Raw genomic sequence first — 25,794 nt, forward strand, 5'->3', positions numbered from 1 at the left:
CAGCCATAAATAAATAAATAAATAAATTAATTAAAAAAAAAAAAACAAAGTTCCCATCTCCTCAAAAAGTTTCAGAGGAACACAAACATAAAACAAAGCAAAGCACAAAATAAAGTTTTAAGGAGAATAACTCTCTCATCCTAAGGTTACTAATCCTGGCTGAGGATGAGTTAGTCCGCATCTCATCACGTGAGCACGGCGAGCTCTGGAATCACATTCACATCCCTTCTTAGCAGAGCTGAATGGGGGCTGGCGCGTGTCTCTGAGTTGAGAGAGCACGTGGTGTGACGTGCCCGGGCGCACGTGACGCCTGGCACGTGGGGACAAACTTCACCACGTGCTGGACCGTCTGAGCGGGCGCTGCCATCCGGCTGGTGAGATGCTCAGTCCCTCTCTATAAACTATGTATTTCACCTCCTGCTGAGTGAGGACTAAACCCTCTCCGGTCCCCAGGGTCCCCGGCCTCTGGGGACGTGCTCTTCCTCCTCCGCAGGCCCCTCGAGTCTCCTCACGGGCCGGTGAGTGTGTCCGTGCCCCCTGCACTTCTCTCAGAGGCTGTTCTAGCTCCAGCCTTCTAAGTCTTACTCTCATCTTCAACCCTTTCCTTTCTATACGTATAGTTTCATTCTTCTAAACGTTTTCCAGCTGCATACGGAAACTTTCTAATCTCTACGTAAAGCTCAGCTTCTTTACAAACTTTTATTCCACGACAAATACACGCCTCCTGAGTACTAACATTCCAGTTTCTAGATCAGGCTGGAGATTGAAAAAATCAGTTCTCGGAACAGACACAGGAACAAATACCCTCCAAGTGCACAATTATGAGGGGCTCTGGTAGCACGGTGCGTTATTCACTACAAGATTACTTGGGGTGGCGGAGTGGGGGGAACATGGCATTTAAATAAATAAGGAAAGGGAGAGGGTAATAATCAATGATAAATAAAAATATTTAAATATCAATAGTCACCAGAATAATGGAGTAGAAAACTTGGTAGCTTCCTGCACTAACACTTAGAAGCTCTATGGCTTCTACATCTGATGTTTACAGACCTGTAATGAAAATGACACAGCTGGACTATGTAACGTGTTTACATCATTTGGGTCATACATTTAAATTTCCATTTTAGGCTATTTGGATTATTTCTATTTTTTTCAAGGGTCATTTTTCACATGTAAAAAAATGCATATATTTCTTTATAGGAAGGGGTTAGCAATAAAGACACAATGATTGGAAAGGGTGTAGCAGTAAAGACACAGTGACTTTGCCAGAATTCAAGATACATATGTATACAGGAACTCTAACAGAAAATTTTATGACATATTCTTGTTAGGTGTTCAGGTAACTTCCAAATACATGTACAATATATATATATATATATATATGTATATGGCTATCTTTAGCTGTTGTTTCCAAACCCCTACATCTTGTTCCACTAGAGGATGGAAAATGCCATTTCTGATTTACATTAGGACGCTCTAACTGGAGTCTTTTTACTTGTCCTGAGTTCAGTGTCGCACACACTCACCTGTGACTTGCTTATCTGGAAGAGAAGGGATTGGAATGGCTGACCCAAACTTTACCAGTAGACGCTCATATAACCAGTCAAAGTGCTTATACCTGTGGTTTACAGATCGATTAGTGTTCTACAAAATAAGGAAAGATAAAAACGTTACCAATGCCAACTACAGGAAATGAAGAAAAAAGCAAATTGTTACTAGTGATGCAAGCATGATTCTGCTTTGATAACTTGGATACTTACAGTAGGTGTTAACTGATATTCAATGTAGCTCTTCAGACCGTACATTTTGGAGCCTTTCCTGGGATCTGCTACCACACAGTCAAATGTAGAGGTAGGATAAACCCACATTGGGCCATAATCTCCAACCTACACAACATTGCAGGGAGAGTTAATTTTGTTACATGGAAAAATAGTAAGTATAATCGATATAAATCATCAAATGATTCTTTTTAGGACTAGAAGTCCTTAGGAGGGTCATTTTTGCTCTTCTTTGAGAAGTTATTTACATAAATGCTCTCTGTTCCTACTAAGGTTATATTTAAAGAACACACTTAATGGGAGAAGCCCTTCTGCTCCCACGTGGGCATTGCAGGCCATGGAGAGATGCCGATCTGCCTTTCCTCTAGAGAGATGGAACACACTCTCTCTCTAGTCCAGCTGTCTTAGTTCTATGTAATGAGGGGCTAGTTTTTAAAAATTTCAAATCTATTGCAGACTAAGTTCTGTGAAATATAAAATTACACACTTGGATGTCTCAGCAATGCCAAATTGCCATAAAACTTCCTCCACACTTACTCTCATTTTCTGTATACCCTAATTCTTTATATAGTTCTAATTCTTTTTAAAGGTGAAAGGAGAAAAAAGTGAGGTGAGGTATGAAAGTTCAGAGGCTATTAAGTCAGGACGGTAACTGGGGCCCAGAGAATTTTAATAAGGGACTAAAGATCTCTGACAACAAGTTATTGTGATTCTCCAAGAGGGAGCCCAGATCCAGAAAACTCTCTTAAAGCTGCAGAGCAGGAATCTTTAAAGGGGGCCTCTTGGGAACTTCCCTTAGTGACTGGGACCAAGAGAGGCGACTCTGATCAACTAGGGCCCAACATCCACAGGGTCACATTTTATTAGTGGGTAGGGTACTGCACCTTAAAAGCAAAGGACCAGGTCTCTACTTTCTCTTGGTTTTCTGAAGGCTCAATGGCTTTCCTCAGCTTCCTTTTCCACATAGGAAGCTCACACAGGCAAGCCTGCTTATGGGCCCAGTTTCACCTAAAACGTGTGGGACAACTCAAACACGGGGGTCTTTTAGCTCTGTTCCAGGACTCTCCTGCTGATGACAAAGTCCCCTGTGAGAATCTGAGGGGCAGGGCCATGGGCTCTTAATTCTGTGGAGTTAAAGAAAAAAACTAAAATAATCTCTAACCTAACCACTCAGAAGATAATTATCCCAAGTGTGCTTTGAGGGAAGAAGGATAAAAGGGCTCTGGGTCACAACCCTTCTCTCTGGAGTTTTCTAGGATTTCAAGCTTTTCAAAGAAGTAGGAACAAGTAATATAAAAAATTCAATATCATTATTGCAATTTTATCGAGTTTCCCAGGACCCAAAGATTATAGAATAAGACCAGACCTTTCCTCCTTGAGTCCAAGGTGATTATATTCAAGGTGGCTTGCCCTCCTGCCCTGCCCTCAACTTACAGTACAGGATTAAATCAACGGGGTCAGAAGATAGCTATAGTTCTCTTTGCCAGAATTTCATCTGGAAATATACAGCTAGATAACATTTAGATAGAAAATCTATCAGCAATCAACATTTAGGTGAAACCACAGAGCCTGTGTCATGTTATGCAATAAGCTATTCAAAGACAGATAAACTTAACGGTGCATTAACTCCCAGCTTTTATGTACAAGTTCCTTATCACGACTCGACAGCTGGTTTATTGAAAGAAAACTATTACCAACATAGTGGAAAAGGCAACTTATTCTGATAACATGCATGTACTTCGCCAAGGTAGAAACCTAAATATTTGAATTGGGTTTTTTAGCTAAATGTGTATGGCTAGTAGAAAAAGAGCATGTAAAAGATACTTCAAGATACTTTAGAAAAATTATGAAAAATACGTATGTACTATGGGTGTTGTTTGTTCAATTACTAACATTCTGAAAGATAAAAGTAAAGAATATCTAAACAATATAATAATGGGCATTAATTCATGCCAATTATTTTTAGTACTCTTAAAACACTAATACACACTGTCAGTTACTTACTTCGAGCATTAAACGTGTTTAAAAATACTTTCCAAATGACTAATAACCCTCTTAGCTTTAAGGTATTATAAAAGAGCTTAATCAGAAACAAAGCAAAAAAAAAAAAAAAAAAAAGAACAAACTTACAATGATAGGAATTTTCTCTTTGGGTTTTGCTAGTTGCTTGGCCAACAAATACTGTTCCATTCCAGGTTTTGCAAATCCAGGAAATCTAATCATGAGGATAAATGCTTGTGAGTCTTATGCTTTTCCTTATAAGAATTCTACAGCTCTCATCCACATTTACTTAATACGACAGTTTGAACTTGTTCTGTCTTTCAGATGTACTAGAACTAGGAAACTATGGTAAATGAAACCTGATGTAATCAGATTGTTCAATGGCCAATTAGTCATTTAATTAAGCTTTATCTGGTAAGAGGACAGTTTGACTCCAGAAGGTGTGATATTTATAGGCACTCTATTTGCTTGATCTGAGACACTCTTATCACCACACAGAGTGAAGGGCAGACTAGAAAATGTCCCCCAGGTACAGAGGTAGAAAGTACTGAGCACATCAATTTGAGATGACCACATGGGGTGAAGGCCACACGCTGGCATTTTTATATTCAAATTAAAGCTGCCTTTCAACATTCTCCCTCGGGAGGCCACAATTATCCCAAAGAAACCGACACTGTTCATAAGTACTTGTGCCATTTTCTTTGGGAACTGCCTTCAGAACCAGTTTATGAGACACACACAAAAAAACAGTCTCCTTAGTAAAGACACTCTAAATATAATAAACTTGGCTATTTCCAGAAATCAAATCTACATCCGAAGCCAAGTTCTAAAACTGAAGAAAAGCTGGAATAAATGCATGGCCATCCAAAGGGCTACTTCTAAAGAAGACAAGATTAATCTGGGTTTTAGAATTTTTTTTTTTTTTAATAAACAGGGAAAAAATCCTCAGAAAGCAAAATACCTAAAATAGGAAAAGAAATCTTATTTCTACAAAAACCAGCTGTCTTACTTATGATTTCATTCCTATACCAAGTTAAAGGCCAATGTGATGCTCTCAGGGGCTCACATCTTTTCCTTCATTCTGGACTGACCTCCCTCCATTCTCTTTTCCCTGGACCTGCTTTAAAACACAGCTCATACAACAGAGTAAAAGAGGTGTCTAGGAGCTTGATGGCCTTGGGTTTGAATTTCAAGTCCAACACTTAATAGCTATGTGACTTTTAGAGCGTGTCTCCTTATGTGAAGAATGGGACCAATACGACTTAGCTTTAAGGTGGTAAGGGAATTAAATGAAAAGATTTAAATAAAGAGTTATCTATATAAATCTAAAGACCCTAGTACGTACTCAGAAATTAAAATGATTTCTAATGACGCCATCAGCTCTTTGGAAGTATTCCCTACAGCCTCAGGTGGAGCTTTCTCTGTGCTGCTTCAATGTTCTGAGCATATTTTTGCTCTTCAGCTTATTGTGCTGCAATTGCCATCATCCATTTGCACATCACAGCAGACTAGAAGTACCTTAGAGAAAGCATTTGTATTTCCAGGACCTAGAGGAATTATGGGAATAAACTAAATGCTTAATGAATTAATGGGCTAACCTGGAACACTTTCATTAAAGAACCTACACTTTTGCTAGAAAACGCTGATGGAGAAATTGGGGTATTACACATAGCAACAATTCCTTGACTAGACTGTAAGCTTCTGAGTGCAGACAGCACAAGTCATGCTTCTTTTGGTATCTTAGTGACCACAGCAAAACTCTAGAGCTGACTATGCACGCATTTAATACTTACTGAACAGCAGTGCAATTGACTAATTCTTTCAGTATTATCAAGATGTATTCTTGTAATGCTCAAGTATACTTAAATGTCTGATCTCTGTTTCTAGCATAAGGTTTATGCTCCATGACTGGAATATAGCTGTCATATAAAATGGATTAACTGCTGAAAAGTGTTAATATTAAAAAAATGTTTACAACTGTTATAAGTAAGTCATTTATACATTAGTCTAGTTAAATAAAAATATGTAGGGTTTAAACGGCTCCCAGCACCACAGAAAGCGAGGAATGCCTCAAAGGTGCAGGTGCATATTAGGACTCCTTCAATTTGGTTTCAACCTAGACTGAAATTTTAGAGCAGGAAGAATTCTTTTTTTTTTTTTTTTTTTTAAAGGATTTTCTTATTTATTTATTTATTTATTTTATTTTATTTTTGGCTGTGTTGGGTCTTCGGTTCGTGCGAGGGCTTTCTCCAGTTGCGGCAAGCGGGGGCCACTCTTCATCGCGGTGCGGGGACCGCTCTTCATCGCGGTGCGCGGGCCTTTCTCTATCGCGGCCCCTCCCGTCGCGGGGCACAGGCTCCAGACGCGCAGGCTCAGCAATTGTGGCTCACGGGCCCAGCTGCTCCGTGGCATGTGGGATCTTCCCAGACCAGGTCTCGAACCCGTGTCCCCTGCATTAGCAGGCAGATTCTCAACCACTGCGCCACCAGGGAAGCCCCAGGAAGAATTCTTAATTAAAGCCAATCCTTCACTTTAGAGATGAAGAAAGTTGAGTTTGAAACAGGTCATCCAACTTCCCCACGATCGTATAGCAAGCCAGAGGGCAAGCACGGAGCAGTGGAAACCACGGGAAAGTGGAGTCAGAGGCCTGGCACGAGCCAGAACCTCACGAACTAGCTACGAAAACTCAAAAATTCAGCTAGTCATGTTTGTCTCACAGGTTCTGCTTCCTCATTTTCAAAATGGGGCTGAGGGATACATTATATTAAAATGGGTTTTAAACATACTTCGTATTTAGGTTTAAAGAGCAACTGAGGGTAAGGTACATCACTACAGACCATATTGAGAACTTCAAATCTCACTCTAAGAAATAGGATACAGTCAATAATGACTGATTGTATTATGCATGCAACTGAGTATGAAAATACACAATGGAAGAAACTGGACAGAAATGCAGGAAAAGTGTGAGCTAAAAGATAACTCATTTAATTACCAGATGGTATTTAAATACAAAGGAGAACTTGCAGGGCTCATTAAACGTATACACATGTACATCGAGACCTAGAAACTTGGTATCTAGATATATATCAAACATGTTTACAATTTTTTTCCAGACATAGATTAACATTCCTTGATATCTGCTTGGAATCATGAACTTGGAACACCAAGAAAAAGTATGAGTAATTTTAGAAAAACTATTTTAAATATAACTGCTGTAAGAAGAGTACTTGAAGATAAATCATATGGAAGTCACAAAACTACATCTCCTTCAAGCTACACTGGTGTAAACTACAGACTCATCCAGAACTCTCTACTAGGGAATTCCATAGGGCTGTGTCCATATTCACCCTTTCCCACATGCTTTCCTGCTAAGCACTGTTTCTACAAGGACCGTTCAAAACATTTTTTAAAAAAATATAAGAATAATCTAAGGGAAAACAAAGTCTTAAACACATTAAACACAGTAGTTGAGTGTGCTCAGGAAGCTGAGGGACTGGATTGGAGTCCCGACTAGGTCACTTACCACCTGTGTGAACTTGGGCAGTTACTTAACCTCTCTGGGCTTCATTTTCCCAGAGAAAACAGAGATTACATGTACCACAAAAGGGATATGAGGGTCGCATGAGAGAATACACACAAACTGCTTTGCACAAAGCCTGGCACATGGTAAAAGATCAATAAACAGTAAAACGTTTAAAAGGAAGCTATCATGATTATTTTTAGCTTTCCTGTGACATCAGCAATAAAAACCTGAATATGTCATGAGTTAATAAAGGTAAAAAGCAGTATTTAGCAGATCATTAAATGGAACATATATTTCACTTTAAAATGAAAAAAAATTTTAAAAAAGGAAGCTTCCAAGCTAAGAGCCAAATAAAAAATAAGCATGATCAAACTGCACCCAAAACTTTGTAGCCCACTGAAAAGAGAAAAAGCCTCTTTGTATCTTGTACCCGTTTCCACAGAGAGCGCACGCTGCCCCAACCCCCTTACACCTACTTGTTAAGCGGCAGCTTCATGGAGGAGGCGCCGGCGCGGCTGCCTCCTCGCGGGGCCCCGCCTGCTTCCGTGGCCTCTGAATCCTTGAAGTAGGGAGACGACGCCTTGGGCTCATCCCAGTCTTCATCCCAGTCATCGTCGTCGCCAGTTGCTGGAGGTGGGCACAGAGGGTCGTCAGTAGAGAAAGACAGAAGAAAGATGGGAGGACTTCATCTTCTGGGGGGTGGGGTCAGGATTATAATAAAGATGTGAGGAGTATTGGCTCTGTAGTCAGACAGTTTCGGGGCTTGAAGATTCGGCCTTTTAGCACAAAAGACAAGTTAGAAACAACTTCAAGAGGGCTGTTAGTCCAAGTAACGTCAGATAAATGCCAACTATAAAAACACTCTGTGGTATATAGGGAAGGCCTTCTAGAGGCCTATACGTTGATAAATCTAGCTTTATAAACTTGCAAATAAGCAGATCAAATACCCTTTAAGCCAAAAGACTGGGGAGGACAAAAGGATGATAGAGTTGTTTTGTTTTTTTTTTTTAACATCTTTATTGGAGTATAATTGCTTTACAATGGTGTGTTAGTTTCTGCTTTATAACAAAGTGAATCAGTTATACATATACATATGTTCCCATATCTCTTCCCTCTTGCGTCTCCCTCCCTCCCACCCTTCCTATCCCACCCCTCTAGGTGGTCACAAAGCACCGAGCTGATCTCCCTGTGCTATGCGGCTGCTTCCCACTAGCTATTTTACGTTTGGTAGTGTATATATGTCCATGCCGCTCTCTCACTTTGGTAGTGTATGTATGTCCGTGCCACTCTCTCACTTTGTCACAGCTTACCCTTCCCCCTCCCCATATCCTCAAGTCCATTCTCTAGTAGGTCTGTGCCTTTATTCCTGTCTTGCCCCTAGGTTCTTCATGACCTTTTTTTTTTTTTTCTTAGATTCCATATATATGTGTTAGCATACGGTATTTGTTTTTCTCTTTCTGACTTACTTCACTGTGTATGACAGACTCTAGGTCCATCCACCTCACTACAAATAACTCTATTTCGTTTCTTTTTATGGCTGAGTAATATTCCATTGTATATATGTGCCACATCTTCTTTATCCATTCATCCGTCGATGGACACTTAGGTTGCTTCCATGTCCTGGCTATTGTAAATAGAGCTGCAATGAACATTTTGGTACATGACTCTTTTTGAATTATGGTTTTCCCAGAGTTTTAAAAAGGAATTGTTTAACACTAATAATAATAAAGGTGAGAGAAGGACAAGGGGGTGGAGGAGAAAGAGAAAGAAAGGAGAGAGAAGTAGTAACTGACCAGCATCAGGAGCCTAACATTCTAACAATAATCTCTGTGTCAGATGAGGTGCTGCCGGCTTTCCTCCCTCCCTCCCTTCCTCTTCCACTGTTCTGTGCCTCTGTCTCCACCTCTGATGGCCTGAGGAGTCCCTTTAGCATTAGGCAGGAAATTGCCCTGGGATCTCCACCCTGAGAGTGCCACCACGAGAAGCCCAGAGACAAATGCCAAAACGAAAAAAAGAAGAGAATAGAAGGTATTAGAAGGATCTGGGCCAAGAGTCCTGGAGCCATGCCAAGTTACTACAGAAGCAGATGTCAGCAGTCTAGTCTCGACGTTTCTACCCAGCCCGCGACTCCTGGTCCTGCAGCGGCCCACCTCCCGTCTATGAGTGGGAGCTGGAAACCAGCACCTGTGCCCTTTATGGCTCCTGCATGCAAGTCTCCTGCTGTTTAGCACATTCAGTTCTTGGCAAAATCTGCTCATACAGGGATCATTAAAAAATAACGGGTGGATCTCTTAATTTCAGAACAGACATAAATCGCCTTTCTTAATTCCTCAATTGTTTCTCCTTTTAGAAATTCCTCTTTTGCCTCAGTATTTCCATTAAGAACCTGGGAGTCAAACAGGTAGTTAAGGAAAAGACTGAACTGCTACGTTAGAGGTCATAAACCACGTGACCATAAACCATTGAATGTGGCGACGAACCATATTCAATCCGTGTGCACGTTTTTTTGGCCCAAATGTGTGTTAGTAGCTAAGATTTTAAAGTGGCAAGATGAGACGAAAATCGAGATTTCTAGTCTCTCTGGAACTGTGGTGGTCCAGGAACACTAGCTCAGTTCTCCTGCAATGGCATCAACCCGCCGGCTAGAGCAGAGCTGCCCACCTCCGTCTTCTGCAGCCCCGCCCCACAGGGTCGCGCTGTTGTTCTGCTTTATGAACCTGGCCCCTGCAAGCATTTGCATTTGTGACTCCTTGACAGGTAACTGAAAGTGGACTAAAGACTATAATTAAAAACTACCTACATTTTGACCCAGAAAAATAAGTTTGCTATTAGTGAATAAGAGCACCTGAGAACAGTTCCTTTGATTAAACCTATTTTAACTCCGACGCCCTTTAAGGGTGGGTGGGCTTCATCACCAGCAGAGCCCTCTTCCTCACCTGGTCCCTGGTAGGCCTGGGGGTGACCAAAGGCAGTGTCCCAGTTGTTGGAGGTGTTTCTTTGGGCTGCAGTCCCCTCGGGCTTGGCTCCCCAGCCATCCGGGCTTTCCCAGTTTCCAGATTTGGAAGCATTCCAGGCTGACCAGGGGTCATTGCCACTGCTGACCTGATTGATGTTAGGGGTAAAAAAGGAGAGCGTATTCATGACTTCTAGAAAGCATTACTCAATTCAGTAGGAATCACATAACAATTGAATTGGGGTGCTGAAAAAACGGATAGAAATTTAAAACAATTTAAAATTTAAATAATAAAATTTTAGAAACATGTAGGAAAGCACAAAAGACAGGATCAACCGAATTTTACTGTTAACAGTTTGCCATATTTGCTTAGGAACTTTACAACCAATAACAAAGAAACTCCCTTTCTTTTTCCTTCCCCCAAGTAACTACTTTTCTGAACCTGTTCTCGTTCCTGTGCATGTTCTTACACTTCCAATGCGTATGTAATGGAATATGTAACGTATTCATAAATAACAAATGCTTTATATTTTTCAAACTGACCTGAACAACACTGTACTGTATGTATCTCTTTGCAAGCTGTCTTTTTCTTTCACTTAACATTATGCTTTTGAGATTATACTTGCTGGTAAGAATATGTTTTATTCACTTTCACTGCTTGACAGTAATCAGTTGTATTTTTAACTGTTTTAATTTTTATTTGAAAAGGTAATATGTTCCCAGTAAGAAAAAATTCAAATAGTATAAAAAGATATGAAATTTAAAAAATATTCCTACCACCTTAAAATGCCAGTCATTCTCTCAGAGATAATGACTCCTAACAAATTCCTTGTATATACTTAAACATGCCATGCAGAGAGAGCCTTTTTGCTTTTAAACATATTATGTGAGCCCAAATTATACTTTCTGCTCTGCACTTTTCTTTTGTTTTTCCATTTAATAGCCTAAAACATTCTCCTAGGTACAGCAGCACATGGATGACATCATTCTTTTACATGACTCCATAGAATTCCACTTTATTTATTTCCCATCATCTAAACAGCATAGGCTGATGCTCATTTATCTTGTTTGCAGTATTTTGCTACTGTAAATAATGCTGCAATGCACATCCTTGTACATCTTTCCTCACATGTCCAATAGATGTATGTGAAATTCCCAGAAGAAAAATTGCTGGGCTAATACAAGTGTGCACTTAGAGTGGATAGATTCTGTCAAACTGCTTTCCAAGGAGATTGTACAGTCACATTCCTATACTCCTACTACACGCCAAGGGGTGGTGTCTTGCATAAAATGGGGCTACCATACTCCAAAACTATTTTAAAAATATTTTCTCCCATTATTCCTTAGCATAATTTTATAGTTTAATTATTAATATTATAAACAGAATTCTGGAGCGGGCAATACATGGCACCCAATATCAAGGAGTACTGCAGTAAGAGGACCTATAACCCACCTCTCACCCCTGGCTCACCCAGCCCTGAGGCAACCAGTTTTTTGTTTTTTGTTTCCTTAATTTTTAAATTTTAAATATTCAACCTGTATGTAATTTACTTCAGTATATGAAAGAATATAGGAATCCAGCTTAATTTTTTCCTGTAGTCATTCTGTTGTCCTAACACCACTTAATGAATAATCTATTTTCCTCCACTGATCTGAAATTCACCTTTACCGTATACTGGACTTGGGCCTATTTCTGGACTCTATTCTATCCTAGTAATCTATTCATACTAGTACCAAGCTACTTTGGAGTCCACTAGACAGAATACCGTTAGTACTTTACCATAACTAACATCTTTTATCGGTTTATTTTTACACGTGAACTTTAGCATCAGCTTCCTGTTTTAAAACTAAAACAATCTTTAGTTTTAGCATTAGCATGTCAAGTTTAAAAAATGTGCTGATTTTCATTTGAATCACCTTAAATTTATAGATAAACTCAGGGAAAACAAATAGTGCCTTTAAAAAAATTTCAATACTTAATCTATTTATTCACGAACATGGAATAGCAAACTTTTCTCTTTACTCAAGTCTTCCTTCTCACATAAAAATTTGGGGGTTAGTTAGAGAGAGAGAGAGAGAGAGAGAGAGAGAGAGATTGAGATTTGTAAGAAAATTACCCAAATGGCCTCATACACCTCTCTAATGTTTTAGAATGCTATCACGGTTGGTCTATTTTTCCCTCTCCATCAATTGACATACAGGGTGGATAACTGCCTGCCACCTACCAGAAGCATCAAAAACAGTATATGTTTTACAAGAGGAACTATGATTTCATTCTAACATCTCTATACCTTCAAGAAAAAAAAAAATGACGTTACTAGTGATTCTGCCTGAAGTCAAATATTAACAGCAGAAAGACATTCATCCTTATGACTGTGAATTTCTCGAACATACGGCTGGCGCGGAGCTACTCTCAAGCCACTCTACTGCAGACTGGAAATGAAGGCTGCCGTGCTGAGGGCCTGACAATCACACTTCATTTAAGAGAAGCCCTTCCTTCCATAGTTTTCTTTAAGCAGGGGTGTTTTATTCAGCAACATATACGCTGTGCTCTCCAAACTAAACTATGAGGTTTTGTTTTTAGAATTAAAAACTTCAAAAGGTACAGAAATTTTGGATAGTAAGATGACAGTAAGTACAGGCATTCACTGTCTAACATTTCTATAAACTACTGAGGAAAAGGAACAGAAGGGTTATAACTAGAACAACAGGATGAGTGAAAGTTCAGCACTGCCATAACAGTAAGATCGTGTTAGCAAACTGTCAAAGGTTTTCATCAATACTGAGGAAGAAATGGGATATGAAACTCATCGCCAAGTATCCTTAAAAAATTAAAACTTATTAGGACAGAAACACATAACATGATAGTTCTTTTAAAACCTACTTTGTTTATACAAACATATAATATATATATTATTGTTAATATATATATTATTGTTTACAATAATATTATTGTTAATAATATATATATTATTGTTTACAATAATTGCTATCTTATTTGGTTACGTGTACAATCTTTTTTTTAAATTATTTGCTTTATTTATTTATTTTAAATATTTATTTATTTATTTATTTATTTATGGCTGTGTTGGGTCTTCGTTTCTGTGCGAGGGCTTTCTCTAGTTGCGGCAAGTGGGGGCCACTCTTCATCGCGGTGCGCGGGCCTCTCACTATCGTGGGCTCTCTTGTTGCGGAGCACAGGCTCCAGACGCGCAGGCTCAGCAATTGTGTCTCACGGGCCTAGTCGCTCCGCGGCATGTGGGATCCTCCCAGACCAGGGCTCGAACCCGTGTCCCCTGCATTGGCAGGCAGATTCTCAACCACTGTGCCACCAGGACTCTCTACCTGGGTTATGAAATCCTTGTTGGCAAATCTAATAACTTTGTTTTTCTCTGTTTTTTTTCCTGGAACGTTCCTTCTATCTTGTTTCAACTTGACTCCTACTGATAAATCTTTCAAAACCTGACCAACTGTCAATCTCTCCAGCTTCTATCATTGACTTTTTACTCACTCTCTCTCTCTCAGGTGACCTCCAGGGTCCCTCCTTAATATCAATAACTAACAACCAGCTCACAAAGCCTTCATGGTCTGCTTCTCTCTGAACCCACCCTTCCTGTACTTCGGCCTCTGGCTCCTTTGCTTTCAACTCCCAATAACCCTTCTGTCCCTTAACTGCAGGCATCTGGTCACACAATAGTCCATGCCTCTTCCCTACTTTCTTCCAGCTTTCCTTCAATGTCTTCATCCTCTTCTTTCCCCTCCTTTCAGGGCACCAAACCCTTCCCGATTCTATCAACCACTTTAATTAAAAACCGTTCATTAGACCTCACTGACCACAGAATAGATTCCAAACTCCTTAGTCCATCAATTAAGATCCTAACTTTTCCTTCCATGACATTCCCTGTCCTCACTACTTGCCACTAACCCTCACTCTGTGCTTCAGCCCGCAGTTTCCCAGACTTTCCTGTGTCCTTGCCTTTGCTCAGGCTCTGCTCTCCATCTGCATGCAAAGCCTTCTACCTCACCTTCCTAGATTCTGGCTCAGTCCCACCCCACGGAGGGCGCTGGCCTCCGCCTGCTGACTGACATTCAGTCACATCCTTCCACTTTCTCCCAAAGTTAGTCTTCCGTTAGAGTCATTGGCGTTATCAGTTAGTCATTCCCACTAGCAAGTCACGGGCAAACATCTCCCCTAAAAGATTCTCAAAGTGCCTTACATAAAGTGGCAAACACTCAAATTTTTTATTTTACTTAAAGTGGCTAACTGTGATCTTCTTGGTCATTTGTATGAAGTAGATATTATCCTAATAATAATAGATTATTATATCTATTATTCTCTAGATATTCATCTAACCTTCATAACATTAGTATTATTTCACAAAGAGGGAAATCAGATTTTCCTCATGTATACCGACTTGAGTCTCTTCTAGGAAAATAACTGGCTGTGGACGACCACAGAATAAGTGATTTTCAGCACTACCATGCTCTTAAAATAACAATGCCTTCCCAGTTATAAAAGCGTATCAGTACACTGTAGAAAAGCTGGAAGATACTGACAGGTACAGATGGACAGAGGGGTGGACATATGTGTGATAAAGAACAGTAAAATGTTAATGGTAAAATCTAGAAGGCGAGTATATGATTATTCGCTATGAAGTTCACTTAACTTTCCTATGCTTTAAGTTCTAGCAAAGGTTGGAAAATCCAACAAACAAAACTTGCACATACAAACATCGTCTTCTGAACTCCATGAGGATGCACGCAAGGGACAAGAGAAGGTTTGTGCCCATCAGGGTCACCAGTGATTTCTTGTTGCCTATGAACATGGGGCCTACACGTATTAAGTGTTTAGTAAATTACTTGCTAAATTAAAACACTCACAAACACTCACATGTTTGTCTGGATCTCTATTATGAATGGATTTTCACCTGCCTTGCACTGGAACTGGCTGATTATGTCTGACTCGCCCCCTAACTCCCACTCTAACTAAATTAAATGCTCCCTGATGCCCGAAGCAATATAGTCAACACATTTGCTGATTTAGCACTCTAAATTTTTTTTTTTACATCTTTATTGGAGTGTAATTGCTTTACAACGTTGCGTTAAGTTTGTGCTATATAACAAAGCGAATCAGCCATATGCATACCCATGTCCCCAGATCCCCTCCCTCTTGCGTTTCCCTCCCACTTTCCCTATCCCAACCCTCTAGGTTGTCACAAAGCACCAAGCTGATCTCCCTGCGCTATGCGGCTGCTTCCCACTAGCCATCCATTTTACATTTGGTAGCGTATATATGTCAATGCTACTCTCTCACTTCGTCCCAGCTTACCCTCCCCCCACCGTGTCCTCAAGTCCATTCTCTACATCTGGCACTCTAAATTTAAAAGCTATCCTAGCCTCATAAGACAAAACAAAGAAATACATTTACATTGTCTTTACATCATGAGACAATCTAAGTGTATCCGCTGAACGGAGCCTGTAGAGCAGAAAGACAGAGAATGGAGTCTGAGTGGCCATGGCGGGGTGGGGAGCGAAGGGTATTCCTGAGATAATCGTAGCAAAGCTGTGCATCTTGCAAATACATAATATGGGGTAAAAGGGGGCAAGGATAAGACCACTGGCCCACTGGTTGAATTTTAAATCCCTTATGAAACTGTAGAAATTTGACGGATGTAAATTTCTCATGGGTGCAGCAGTTAAGAGCTAAAGCTCTAGAGGCTGTCTATCTGGGTTTGAATCCCAGCTTTACCACTTACTAGCTGTATGAACTTGGGCAATGTACTTCATCTCTCTTAGTTTCCACTCTTATAGAATGGATATAACATCAAAAACTTCCTCATAATATTTCTGTAGGGATTCAATGACATAATGCATATAAAGCACCTAACACAATATCTGGCACATGGTATGCATTCAGTAGTGGTTATCTTACTACATGGGGGCTCATCTAGAGTATAAAGAAAAGAATGAAGACTGGTAATCTTTGAGTAAATCCCCATTAGTTTATGCTTTAGAGGAAAAGATCAGTTATATTTCCAAATGGCTTCAATGCCAGATCACATTAATAGAGAAACTTTCAATTAAATAAGTGATTATAGGCACTTAGGATACTTTCTATTTTAGCCAAAGATCTGTTTCCTTCAAATACATAAGAGAAAGAAGAAGAAGACAGAACTGTTTTGCCATAAAGTTCCAAAGCAACTCATAATTCTTGGGGGTCTTGGCACATTTTCTGTGTGCTAAATGCTGAGATCTTGCTTTTCTTCAAAGCCTAACCCCTACTGCAACAAACTGAGCTACACAATGATTTGGTTTAATGATCCTTTGGCCTCTGACTTCCTTGCCGTCAATTCCAAGAACCCCTTTTGTCCCTCACCTGCAGACATTTGGTCGCACGATAATGCACTATGTTCCTCCGCTAAGGTTTCAAACTCTGAGGGACCTCTCCTATCCTTTTCTCCCAGCCCTCCCTCCTCTCTCCTTTCTACTGAGCAATGTCATCATTCTCTTCTTTCCCCACCCTTTACGGTACCAAAGCCATCCAGACTCTGTCAACTCCGTGATTAAAAATCCTTCATTAGACCTTGCTGTCCATGGAATAAATCCATCAATCAAGTCTCATCAAAAGTCTCAGCTAAAAGGTCTCCAAAGTATAAATCCCAATTGCCCTTCCAACTCCTATATGTCCCACATTCTATGTTGCCATGCCCCCAAGAAGAGCTTCAGTAAGATACTTTAGCTGAAACAATCACCTCACTTGGGAAAAAAAGGATTACTTCTAGGGTTTTTAAATGTTTATTTTCTCTTTCATTCAAGTTTGAATTTTACCTTATTTATGGAAGAAGAAGGAGAAGGAGAAGATGAAGAAGGTGGTGATTGGCTGAGACTTTCAATACAACCAATCTGAGCCAAAATGTCCACCTTTAAATAAAAAAAGGTGCTCGGTAAACAAAGGGGAAAAGAAGAGTATACCAAAGCTAACAACAGTAAATGCATAGCAGGGCTAAGTTCACCAGAAAATTCCAGCATGCCACTCATGCACCAAGATTACATGCAAAAAGCAAAGCCCCTACTGTATAGTAGTGGTTTGTCTTCAATGCATTAGTATATATTCTAAAGACTCTTGCTGTCATAACACAGTATCACTGAAGCACTAAAAATAATTATAAGCAGCACAGAAGGAATGGAACAAATATCATGCAAGTCATACAGCCAATGAAAAAAAACTCCAGAGGAAAAACATAGCCAAGCTTTAAAAACTGTTAGAATGTTGAACCAGGGCTTTCAAAGCCACCAGACATGTGAGATGAGCAAAGCTTCCTGGAACCACAGAGGCACGGAGAACCTACCAAGACCGGCTAAGAGCACAAAACAGCCCGCGAGGCCGTGAACTCTGCGTGCTCCTGAGCTGACTGGCTTGGTGTGCAGTGTCAACATGAGAACAGATAACTGATACACCCTGCGGAGCCAGGCAATGGCCAAATCAGCATTGCTATTAGGAGGACAACCTTGGAGCCCAGTTTCCAGGCTTCGAATCCCAGCTCCACAACTATCTAGTAGGGAAGTCATTACTATTAACATTTATATAGTGTTACGAGAATGCACTTTTCATGTACAACTTTCTTGTGAAGAAAGTTGTACCATTTGTAGATGTAAATAAACTTGGTTTTGGAAATCAACTAGTAATACACAAAGAAGACAATCAAGACGGAGTAACTGGGATCCAGTTTACGCTTCCACTTAAAACTAAAAAAGACAAAATATATGAAACTGTCTTCAAATCATTAGACATCAGGCAATAAAGGACCTGACCTCTGCCTAGAGAGACTTTCCAGGCCATGGATCAGGGACGGGGAACCCATACAAAGACCACTGGTCTCTGTGAATTAAGAAGACAGAGCTGGGAGTCTGGGGCAGAGTACTGAGAAGGAGGAAGCTGCACAGAGACCTCCGGAGATGAGTGGGGGACGGGACGGGACCCCAGGCCTTAGGCTGAGTACTGATCAGCGTATGCACGTGAGGGAGCTGCCATATGAAAGGTTAAGTATCAACCCCTTAGTAGGGTGGTTCTCACCAGCCAGAATGGAAAACCTCATGATTCATGGGGGTGACAGCAGGTACAGCACTGAAAAGGTTTTTGCCTCAACAGAGAGGCAAAAATGTCCCTCGACTAAAAAAAAAAAAAAAAAAAAAAAAAAATCCCTAGACTGAGCATTGCTCTGGTCCCACTCTAAAAAGCTTAAACTGAAAGAATTAAACTGTTTCTAAGTAACTTTCTTTTAAAGAAAAACAAAACAAAACAAAACAAAACACTAGTCTGCAACTGCTGACCACAAAAATAACAGGTCTGGTTTTGTTACATTTTGCTACTTTGTTGTTACTTTGCTTCTTATATGACATCCTTGGGCCACCAGGATGAGTAAGAATCAAACTCTTCTGACAATCGGCATCAAAGACAATGCAGTAAGACCTGGGCAAGGGACTGTTTGGAAACAACAGTTAGATCGACTTGATTCACTGGTTTCCCAGTATGTTCTGCTGGTTTCAGGGGAAATAAGTTCTTCTGGTTTCCCAGTTCTTCAAGACATGGCCTAAGAAGAACTTTCACTGCACACATCATGAGACAACACTGGGAGAGGCTGGGGGCAGATGGAGAGATGGGCAACAGATGCCTGTATTTCTCTCTGTGCCCACTTGAACTAGTTCAGACTTCAAGGGTGATCTAGGTCTGAGAATTAATGAAAAAGATAACTTATATTTCATCAAGGTTGCTTTCTGTTTGGCGTTCTACCAAACCAGCAAACAAGAGTACAAAGAATATATAAATGTTCAAAAGGTACTGATGAGTAGGCAGAGCTCCCACTGCCCACCTGGTTCCTTACAGAGGATGCCCAAAGTTCAATACAGGTCAACACGGACCATTCAGTTTGACAAGTCTACCAGGTAAGAAGAGTCGCTAATCATGGGCTCACTACCTTGTGTATTATCATCTCGGGGGAAAGGCTCTGGAAGCATTCGAGGGCCCACCTTATTACCACACAAGGAAATCCTCAGTCACATACATCTACACCCTATCGGTTATGTTGCTATGGCTGATTACACTGCCACACCTTAATATATACGCTTGGAAGGAAAGAAGGAGGGAAGGAACTTCCAGAGTAAGACTCTGGCCAGGGGTATGCAACAAAAATGAATGGAAAGTTACTGGTTTTGTGAAAGCTGAGGTTATTATGTTTTTGTTTGTTTGTTTTTTGCAACTTACCTGCATGACTGAGGCATAAATGTCTTTATCTGACACTTCTCATTCATCAAATGTTTAATAACCATGTGCCAATTGTGTTAGGAAGTGGGACTAAAAAGCAAATAATGTGATACCTCTATAAACCAAGAACATTTCAATCAGTTCCTGACAAAGTTTTCTCGTTCTCAAAAAGGCCTACAGAAGGTATAAAATTGTCTTATGTAAAAAGCCTAATTATTTCAGCTCAAAATACAGACAGAATTTGTAAAATTTCCTATTTTGTTCTTTATAGATCTTTTGCTAAAAGCACATCATCTAATTCTACAGATGAACCTCGACTGATTTCAAAAAACCACTTATAGAAATATAAAACTTGTACATTCTTTTAAAAATAAGCCTAGATCACAAAAACAGATTAAATCCATTTGTAGCCAGTCACATCAATACTACTGACTGGAAATTACTCCCCAAAAAGCTTAAATGACTTAACAGATCCTTTATTAATTCACATTCTGAACCCACAGATGTCAATTCCAGGTATTTATTTTTTAAATAGAGAAAACTAAAAGAATAAGATTTGCCTTAAAAAATGGAAAATACTTGTACTAGCTTAGAGAATTTACTTATTTTTTTGGCACAAAGTTATAAAATAGGTAGCTTTATGTGCCAAACAGGATGATGCTATAAGGAGCAGAAGACAATTTGGTAGATCTAATAAAGGTCCACGCGAAATGGGCTTTTATAGACATTCCTCTGATGATGGGTTGGGCGTGTAACAATGCTGACTGGCCCTTCACCAGGGCAGTTATAAGGTAAAAACAAAACAAAACAAACCCTTTGCTTTTGTCATTTGTTTCCTGTTAGATAAAGCCAAACAGCAACAAAACATCCTAAAAAATAAATTTCGCCAGTGTGTATTTTTGAATGGGTCCCAGATGCACAAAGCTGTCTTATGTAAGGCAAGGGTCTGGGATCAGGAAAGCATGGAAGGTTAACATCACCAGCCTAATGCAGTTTTGAAGAAAAATGTCAACAAATCCTGCAAACAGATGTGCACAACCCTCCTTACAAAGCCCTGTAACTGAGTAAAAGGGATTCCTGTGTGGCTGGGAGAGGGGGTGGGGAAATGGAGAGAACCTTTGCAACAGGGGTTTTGTAAAGAGAAAGTCTCAGTAAGCAATTATGAGAAGTCCACAGCATTACAGACCTTATTTGAGATAATGAAATAATAAGCCTTTGTGAAGGTTTCTTTTGCTGATTTATTTTTAAATGGACTACAAAGTGGCCTAAAAATGGACTTTTTTTTGAGAAATGCGAAAGCAAAATGTAGTTCCAACATAAAATTACTATTTCCTTCCTCATTCCTTAATAAAAGTTCCTTCATAACAAATACCATCACACTGAAAATCTCTACATAATAAAAAAGATGTTATGTCCCTAAATACCCACTTAACTTTGAGCATTTGTTTAATATCCAAACTGTTAAAAATAATTAAACCCCTACTGAGTACCACGTATTGTTCTAAACACTTTAGAACTTTTTTCCATTTGCTCTTTCCAACAATTCTCTGAGGACTTACCGATGAGGAAACTGAGGCACACGGAAACTAAGAAGCTCACCGTGAGTCACACAGCAAGTATGAGACCTGGGAATAAAATCTAGGCAAGGTCTGGGATTAAAACCGAGCGTTTTCCCGCCCTTACACATCTAAAGGATGCAGGACACCCCTATCAACAACTATGGCTCGCAAAGGCACTCAGGGTTTTAAAGTGGAATGAAAAAGAGAGCATAGAAAAAAAGCAACATTTCAGAGAAACAGAAATGGGAAAGTCAGGAAGAGAAACTAGATTTGTGGGGAAATAATGAGCGACTCTGTTCATGCAGAGTCTGAGATACAGAGGAGACAGGCAGATAGAGATGCTGAACAAGAAGCTGGACACTGAGCGAACTGAAGAGAAAATTCAACACTGGGGAGAGATTGCTAAGGGAATCTTCTGCACGGTTAGAGAGGGCAGAAGAAGGAGACAGGCTGGAACAAAAAAGGGTAAGTGGATTGAGACTGTCCCTTGGAGAGGTGAAAAAAGAAGGAAAATATTTCTTAAATGTCTTCCGTGAGTCTGACACCAATTTATACCAGTGGCCTGGTCCTCCGATAGTTCAGGAAGCAGCCACGACTCTTACGAAGTGGAGCGCCAGACCGTCAACCCAGCTCTAACACCAAACGTTACACCAGGCTTCCCACAGCACCAACCCACGTGGAGAGGGGGAAGGACGGGATGAGAAACCGCGAAACAGAGGAACAGAGATACATCCAAGGGCACCTGGGATACAGTGCGATAAAAAGCAACAAGAATTTTAACAAAAGGAAAAGCAGTTTATTCCAAGTATGTACACCTTTCTAGTTTAAAAAAGATAGAAAAATAAACCCCTCAAGTCAAAAACCTTCAGATAAAACATCTAGGTTTATACAACTTTCAATTAATGTTTAAGCCCCATTGTTCTTTTAAAGGTACAAACAAAAACTTCCCATTAATTTCTCAAAAGTAAGTTCTGCAAAGAGGCAGTAATCTAAGAGTTTTTAAAAAGATCTATACTGAGAACCTTTTTTATAATCAATGATATAATTTAAACACTAATAGCTGGGAGAAAACCCAAATGAGGACAACTATTAACACATGTTTGGTAATAATGTCTGAGATTCGTTTCCACCAGTGGGTTATTAATTCATTCTAGTGGCACAGCTACTAACAAGAAATGCTCCTGAAACTGTAAAATATCAGATAAATAACTAATAATGAAACCAGTATTAACCACTAAAAACCATTCTTCTTTTCTAAAGGTATTGCAATAGCTGTCCTCATCCAACTTAAAATCTGTAATAGAAAAAGAAAACAAGAACCTGATTCATTTCTTGGATATCCTTCAATAATTTTTCTACACAATTTGCATCTGTGGTGTGTATATATTTAAACACAGTAAAGATAACATTACACATAGTGATATGCCTTTTTAAAAGCCCATTCATCCATATCTGTATATCTGAAGCTACCCTCATTCTTCTAAAAGCAGCCCTGCTTCCCATGGTGAGGCTGTCCTGTACTCTATCTGACCAGCCCCTACTGATGACGCACACATTCTAGGCTTCGCTGTTACAACAGTGCTGCAGGAAACCTCTTCTCCTGCCCAGATGGCTGTGTTCTGAGAGTAGAGCTGTAAGATCAACTCAGAAGTGCTGGGTCAAAGAGTAGATGCACCTCAAATATTAATATATTTTATCAAACTGTCCTCCAAAAAGCTTCATCAATTCATCCTTTACCAGCTTCATACCAGAATGCCTATTTGAACACGCCTTTCCTCACACTAGGAGTTAAAACATTTTAATTCTCTGCTAATTTGATAGAAGAATTTCAAAATGAGCATTTTCCTGTGTTTATTGGCTCTTCGTATTTCTTTTCCAATGAAGAATCTGTTCATATCCTTTGCCCATTTCTTCTGAGTTGTTCACCTTTTTCCTACAGATTTACAAGAGTTCTTTGTATATTAACAGAATTAGCTGATATCTCTGGCATGTTAGAAATTTTTTTCCTAGTTGAATATTACTTTTGTTAAAAGTTTTTATTTTTTTATTTTTGGCTGCGTTGGGTCTTCGTTGCTGCATGCGGGCTTTCTCTAGTTGCGGCAAGCGGGGGCTACTCTTCGTTGCGGTGCGCAGGCTTCTCATTGCGGTGGCTTGTCTCGTTGTGGAGCACGGGCTCTAGGGCACACGGGCTTCAGTGTAGCTGTGGCTCACGGGCTCAGTAGTTGTGGCTCGCGGGCTCTAGAGCACAGGCTCAGTAGTTGTGGCGCACAGGTTTAGCTGCTCTGCGGCATGTGGGATCTTCCCAGACCAGGGCCCGAATCCGTGTCCCCTGCACTGGCAGGCGGATTCTTAACCACTGCGCCACTAGGGAAGCCCCTTACTTTTTGACTTAAATATATCAATTCTTTCCTTAATGGCTGCTAGAAATTGTGCTGTGCTTAGAAAGACCTTCTATATTCCAAAGCTAATGAAAAAAAAATGTTACCTATATTTTTTCCAAGTACTTAAAAAAACAAACAGCTCTATCATTTTTCAAATTAAATTGTTCCAACACATTTAAAGAATAATGCATTATAGTCCTTTGACATTTACAGTTCTAGTCTATACCTCAGCCAAGTGGCTGGACTGTGTTTTACAGGTAAAGGGTTCCCTTACATACTAGAAAGGAAAGGAAAAGATCATAATGGGGGTTGGGATGATGCATCAATATTATCTACCTCTACACCAGTCACTGCACTTACCTCTGTGATTGCTCAGTAAGAAGCTAGAACCAGAAGGTACCCCAAGCAACCTGAAATTAGGAGTTTTAAGAAAAACAAAAGGAAGTGCTATTTTACATATTAAGTTATAAATGTATGAACTAATTACTCTGAAATGCAGTATAGCTTAAAAATACAAAGTCAAGGAAGACTCAGACAAATTAAAAAATAACAGGCTCAAAATAAGTTATTCAAGAACATCTGCAGACGGATGTAACCTTTTAGAGAGATCTCTCTAAAACGATATGATTTAAAAGATACAACAGTCAGAAAGTTGGATAACCGGTAGCTGGATGCGAGGCTTTAACCTGCCTGTGCAGGAAGAAGGCCAAACTGAAAACAAGTGCTGAGGAGACTCAAGGGATGCTGATTAGAGAGTGTGCACAGCGTACCGAGCTGAAGGGGGGCCCTGCCTGCCTGACGGCAGAGGGGAGAGGCCTGGCTCCTCTGACACACTTATCTCCAAATAAAACTGTCCTTCGGGAACTAACACAATGCCAGACTAACTAGAAAGGCCCAAGAGGCATATACCTGGAACAAAAATAGTATTTTCTTACTGACATTCAGAAAATGAAATAACGGGCAAACCTGATGGCCACGTTTTTAAAAGCTGCCAATTAATAATGGTATTTATAAAACGTACCACAGTTTTGGCCCATTTAAGTTGTTCTCACATCCCGGATAACTGAGAGCATAGATGGCTGTTGAAAATATTTTTATTCAAATGCTTAAATTAATTCATTATGGTCATGCTTTCTGTATTTTGTTACTCCTTGTTTTGGTTCATTTTTTTCTTTGCTTTCAAAGGATCTGATTAGGTTTAATGTCAGATTGGATTAGTAAAACCTAACTTTAAAAAAAAGTCGGTTATATTTTCTTCAAAATAACCTGGAAGAAAAAAATTAGACTTATGCTGATCAGTTTATATTGTTACATTTAAATACTGAGGAGTCTTCTTCGTAACATAAAATTTGAGCCTGATTTTGAATTTGTGTTTATGAGCTAAAGTACTTCAGTCTACCTTGAGATATGTGAAACAGGTCCCCAAATTAAAATAAGATGAATATTCCCACCTTTTGTTTCCTTCACTTATTCTATGATCATCTCATTATAATTCCCCTTTATTGAAATGTCATTTTTACTTAATGCAAACCCTTTCACTGATGATTTTGTAAAACTCAGTGACTCTCAGCTGGGTTGACTTTGCCCATTTGGCAACAATTGGAGACAATTTTGGTGACTGGAACCGGGGTTGCGGCCGGGGGTGAAGGGGAGGCAGGGAGAGTGGTGAGGGCAGGCCGGAGACGCTGCTAGTCACCACAGTGAGGAAGCATCAGGTCCCAAACGTTAACAGCTCCCAGGCTAAGAATCCCTGGTGAAACGTCAAGTAAGGGTTAACTGCTATTTCTTCACACTTTATCTTGAGTAAACTTTAACTGGCCAATATTCTTAGGTATTACAGATTAACAAAATAGAGAAGAATGCTCAACTCTGGTGATAACCTCGCCTCTGAATTTTAAATATCTGAGCCAGACAATGTGTAATTTAGGATGTCCACAAAAGCTATTTAAAACTGAATAAAATCTGTAGTTAACATATGGTAAGAGTACTTTGAAAAACTCTCTTAAAAGGTTAAGATATAAATATAATGTAAGCAAATAATTATAAGTGATATGATTATTAGGCTTTACCTAATTTAAAGCCTTTTACGTAGTTAAAAATGTCAAGAAGTAACATCTCCTAAAGCCCACTCATTTCTAAAGATGCAGGAAGCAATAACATTTCCATATCCATCTTCTCAATTTTCTTACTGACACTGGCTCTGGATAATCATTTAGCAATAACTGAACCAGGCAGAGCCACCTAAACTGGTCAAATTCCTTAAAATTACTGTGAACTTGCAGCATAGTTTTCTCAAATTATCCCACTCTTCTAAGTTTTCTAGAAGCAGTACCATAA

The 25,794-nt window shown here is 39.7% G+C and overlaps 1 protein-coding gene across 6 annotated transcripts in view; it reads right to left on the reverse strand.

Annotated features, from left to right (window-relative positions):
• Positions 1–25,794, reverse strand: part of SNX9 (sorting nexin 9) — a 174,096-nt gene that overhangs the window by 38,984 nt on the left and 109,318 nt on the right. For 4 of the 6 annotated variants that reach the window (XM_057527721.1, XM_057527720.1, XM_028167439.2 and 1 more), the window contains 6 exons: positions 17,084–17,176; positions 10,239–10,404; positions 7,779–7,929; positions 3,909–3,993; positions 1,761–1,886; positions 1,527–1,644 (listed from right to left, as the gene is read on the reverse strand). In XM_057527721.1, the coding sequence (XP_057383704.1) occupies positions 1,527–1,644; positions 1,761–1,886; positions 3,909–3,993; positions 7,779–7,929; positions 10,239–10,404; positions 17,084–17,176 (739 nt within the window). The remainder of the gene's footprint in view (positions 1–1,526; positions 1,645–1,760; positions 1,887–3,908; positions 3,994–7,778; positions 7,930–10,238; positions 10,405–17,083; positions 17,177–25,794) is intronic. The other 2 variants (XM_057527723.1, XM_057527722.1) reach the window with 1 other exon arrangement.

Source organism: Balaenoptera acutorostrata, chromosome 14 (genome assembly GCF_949987535.1).
Source record: "Balaenoptera acutorostrata chromosome 14, mBalAcu1.1, whole genome shotgun sequence".
NCBI lineage: Eukaryota > Metazoa > Chordata > Mammalia > Artiodactyla > Balaenopteridae > Balaenoptera > Balaenoptera acutorostrata.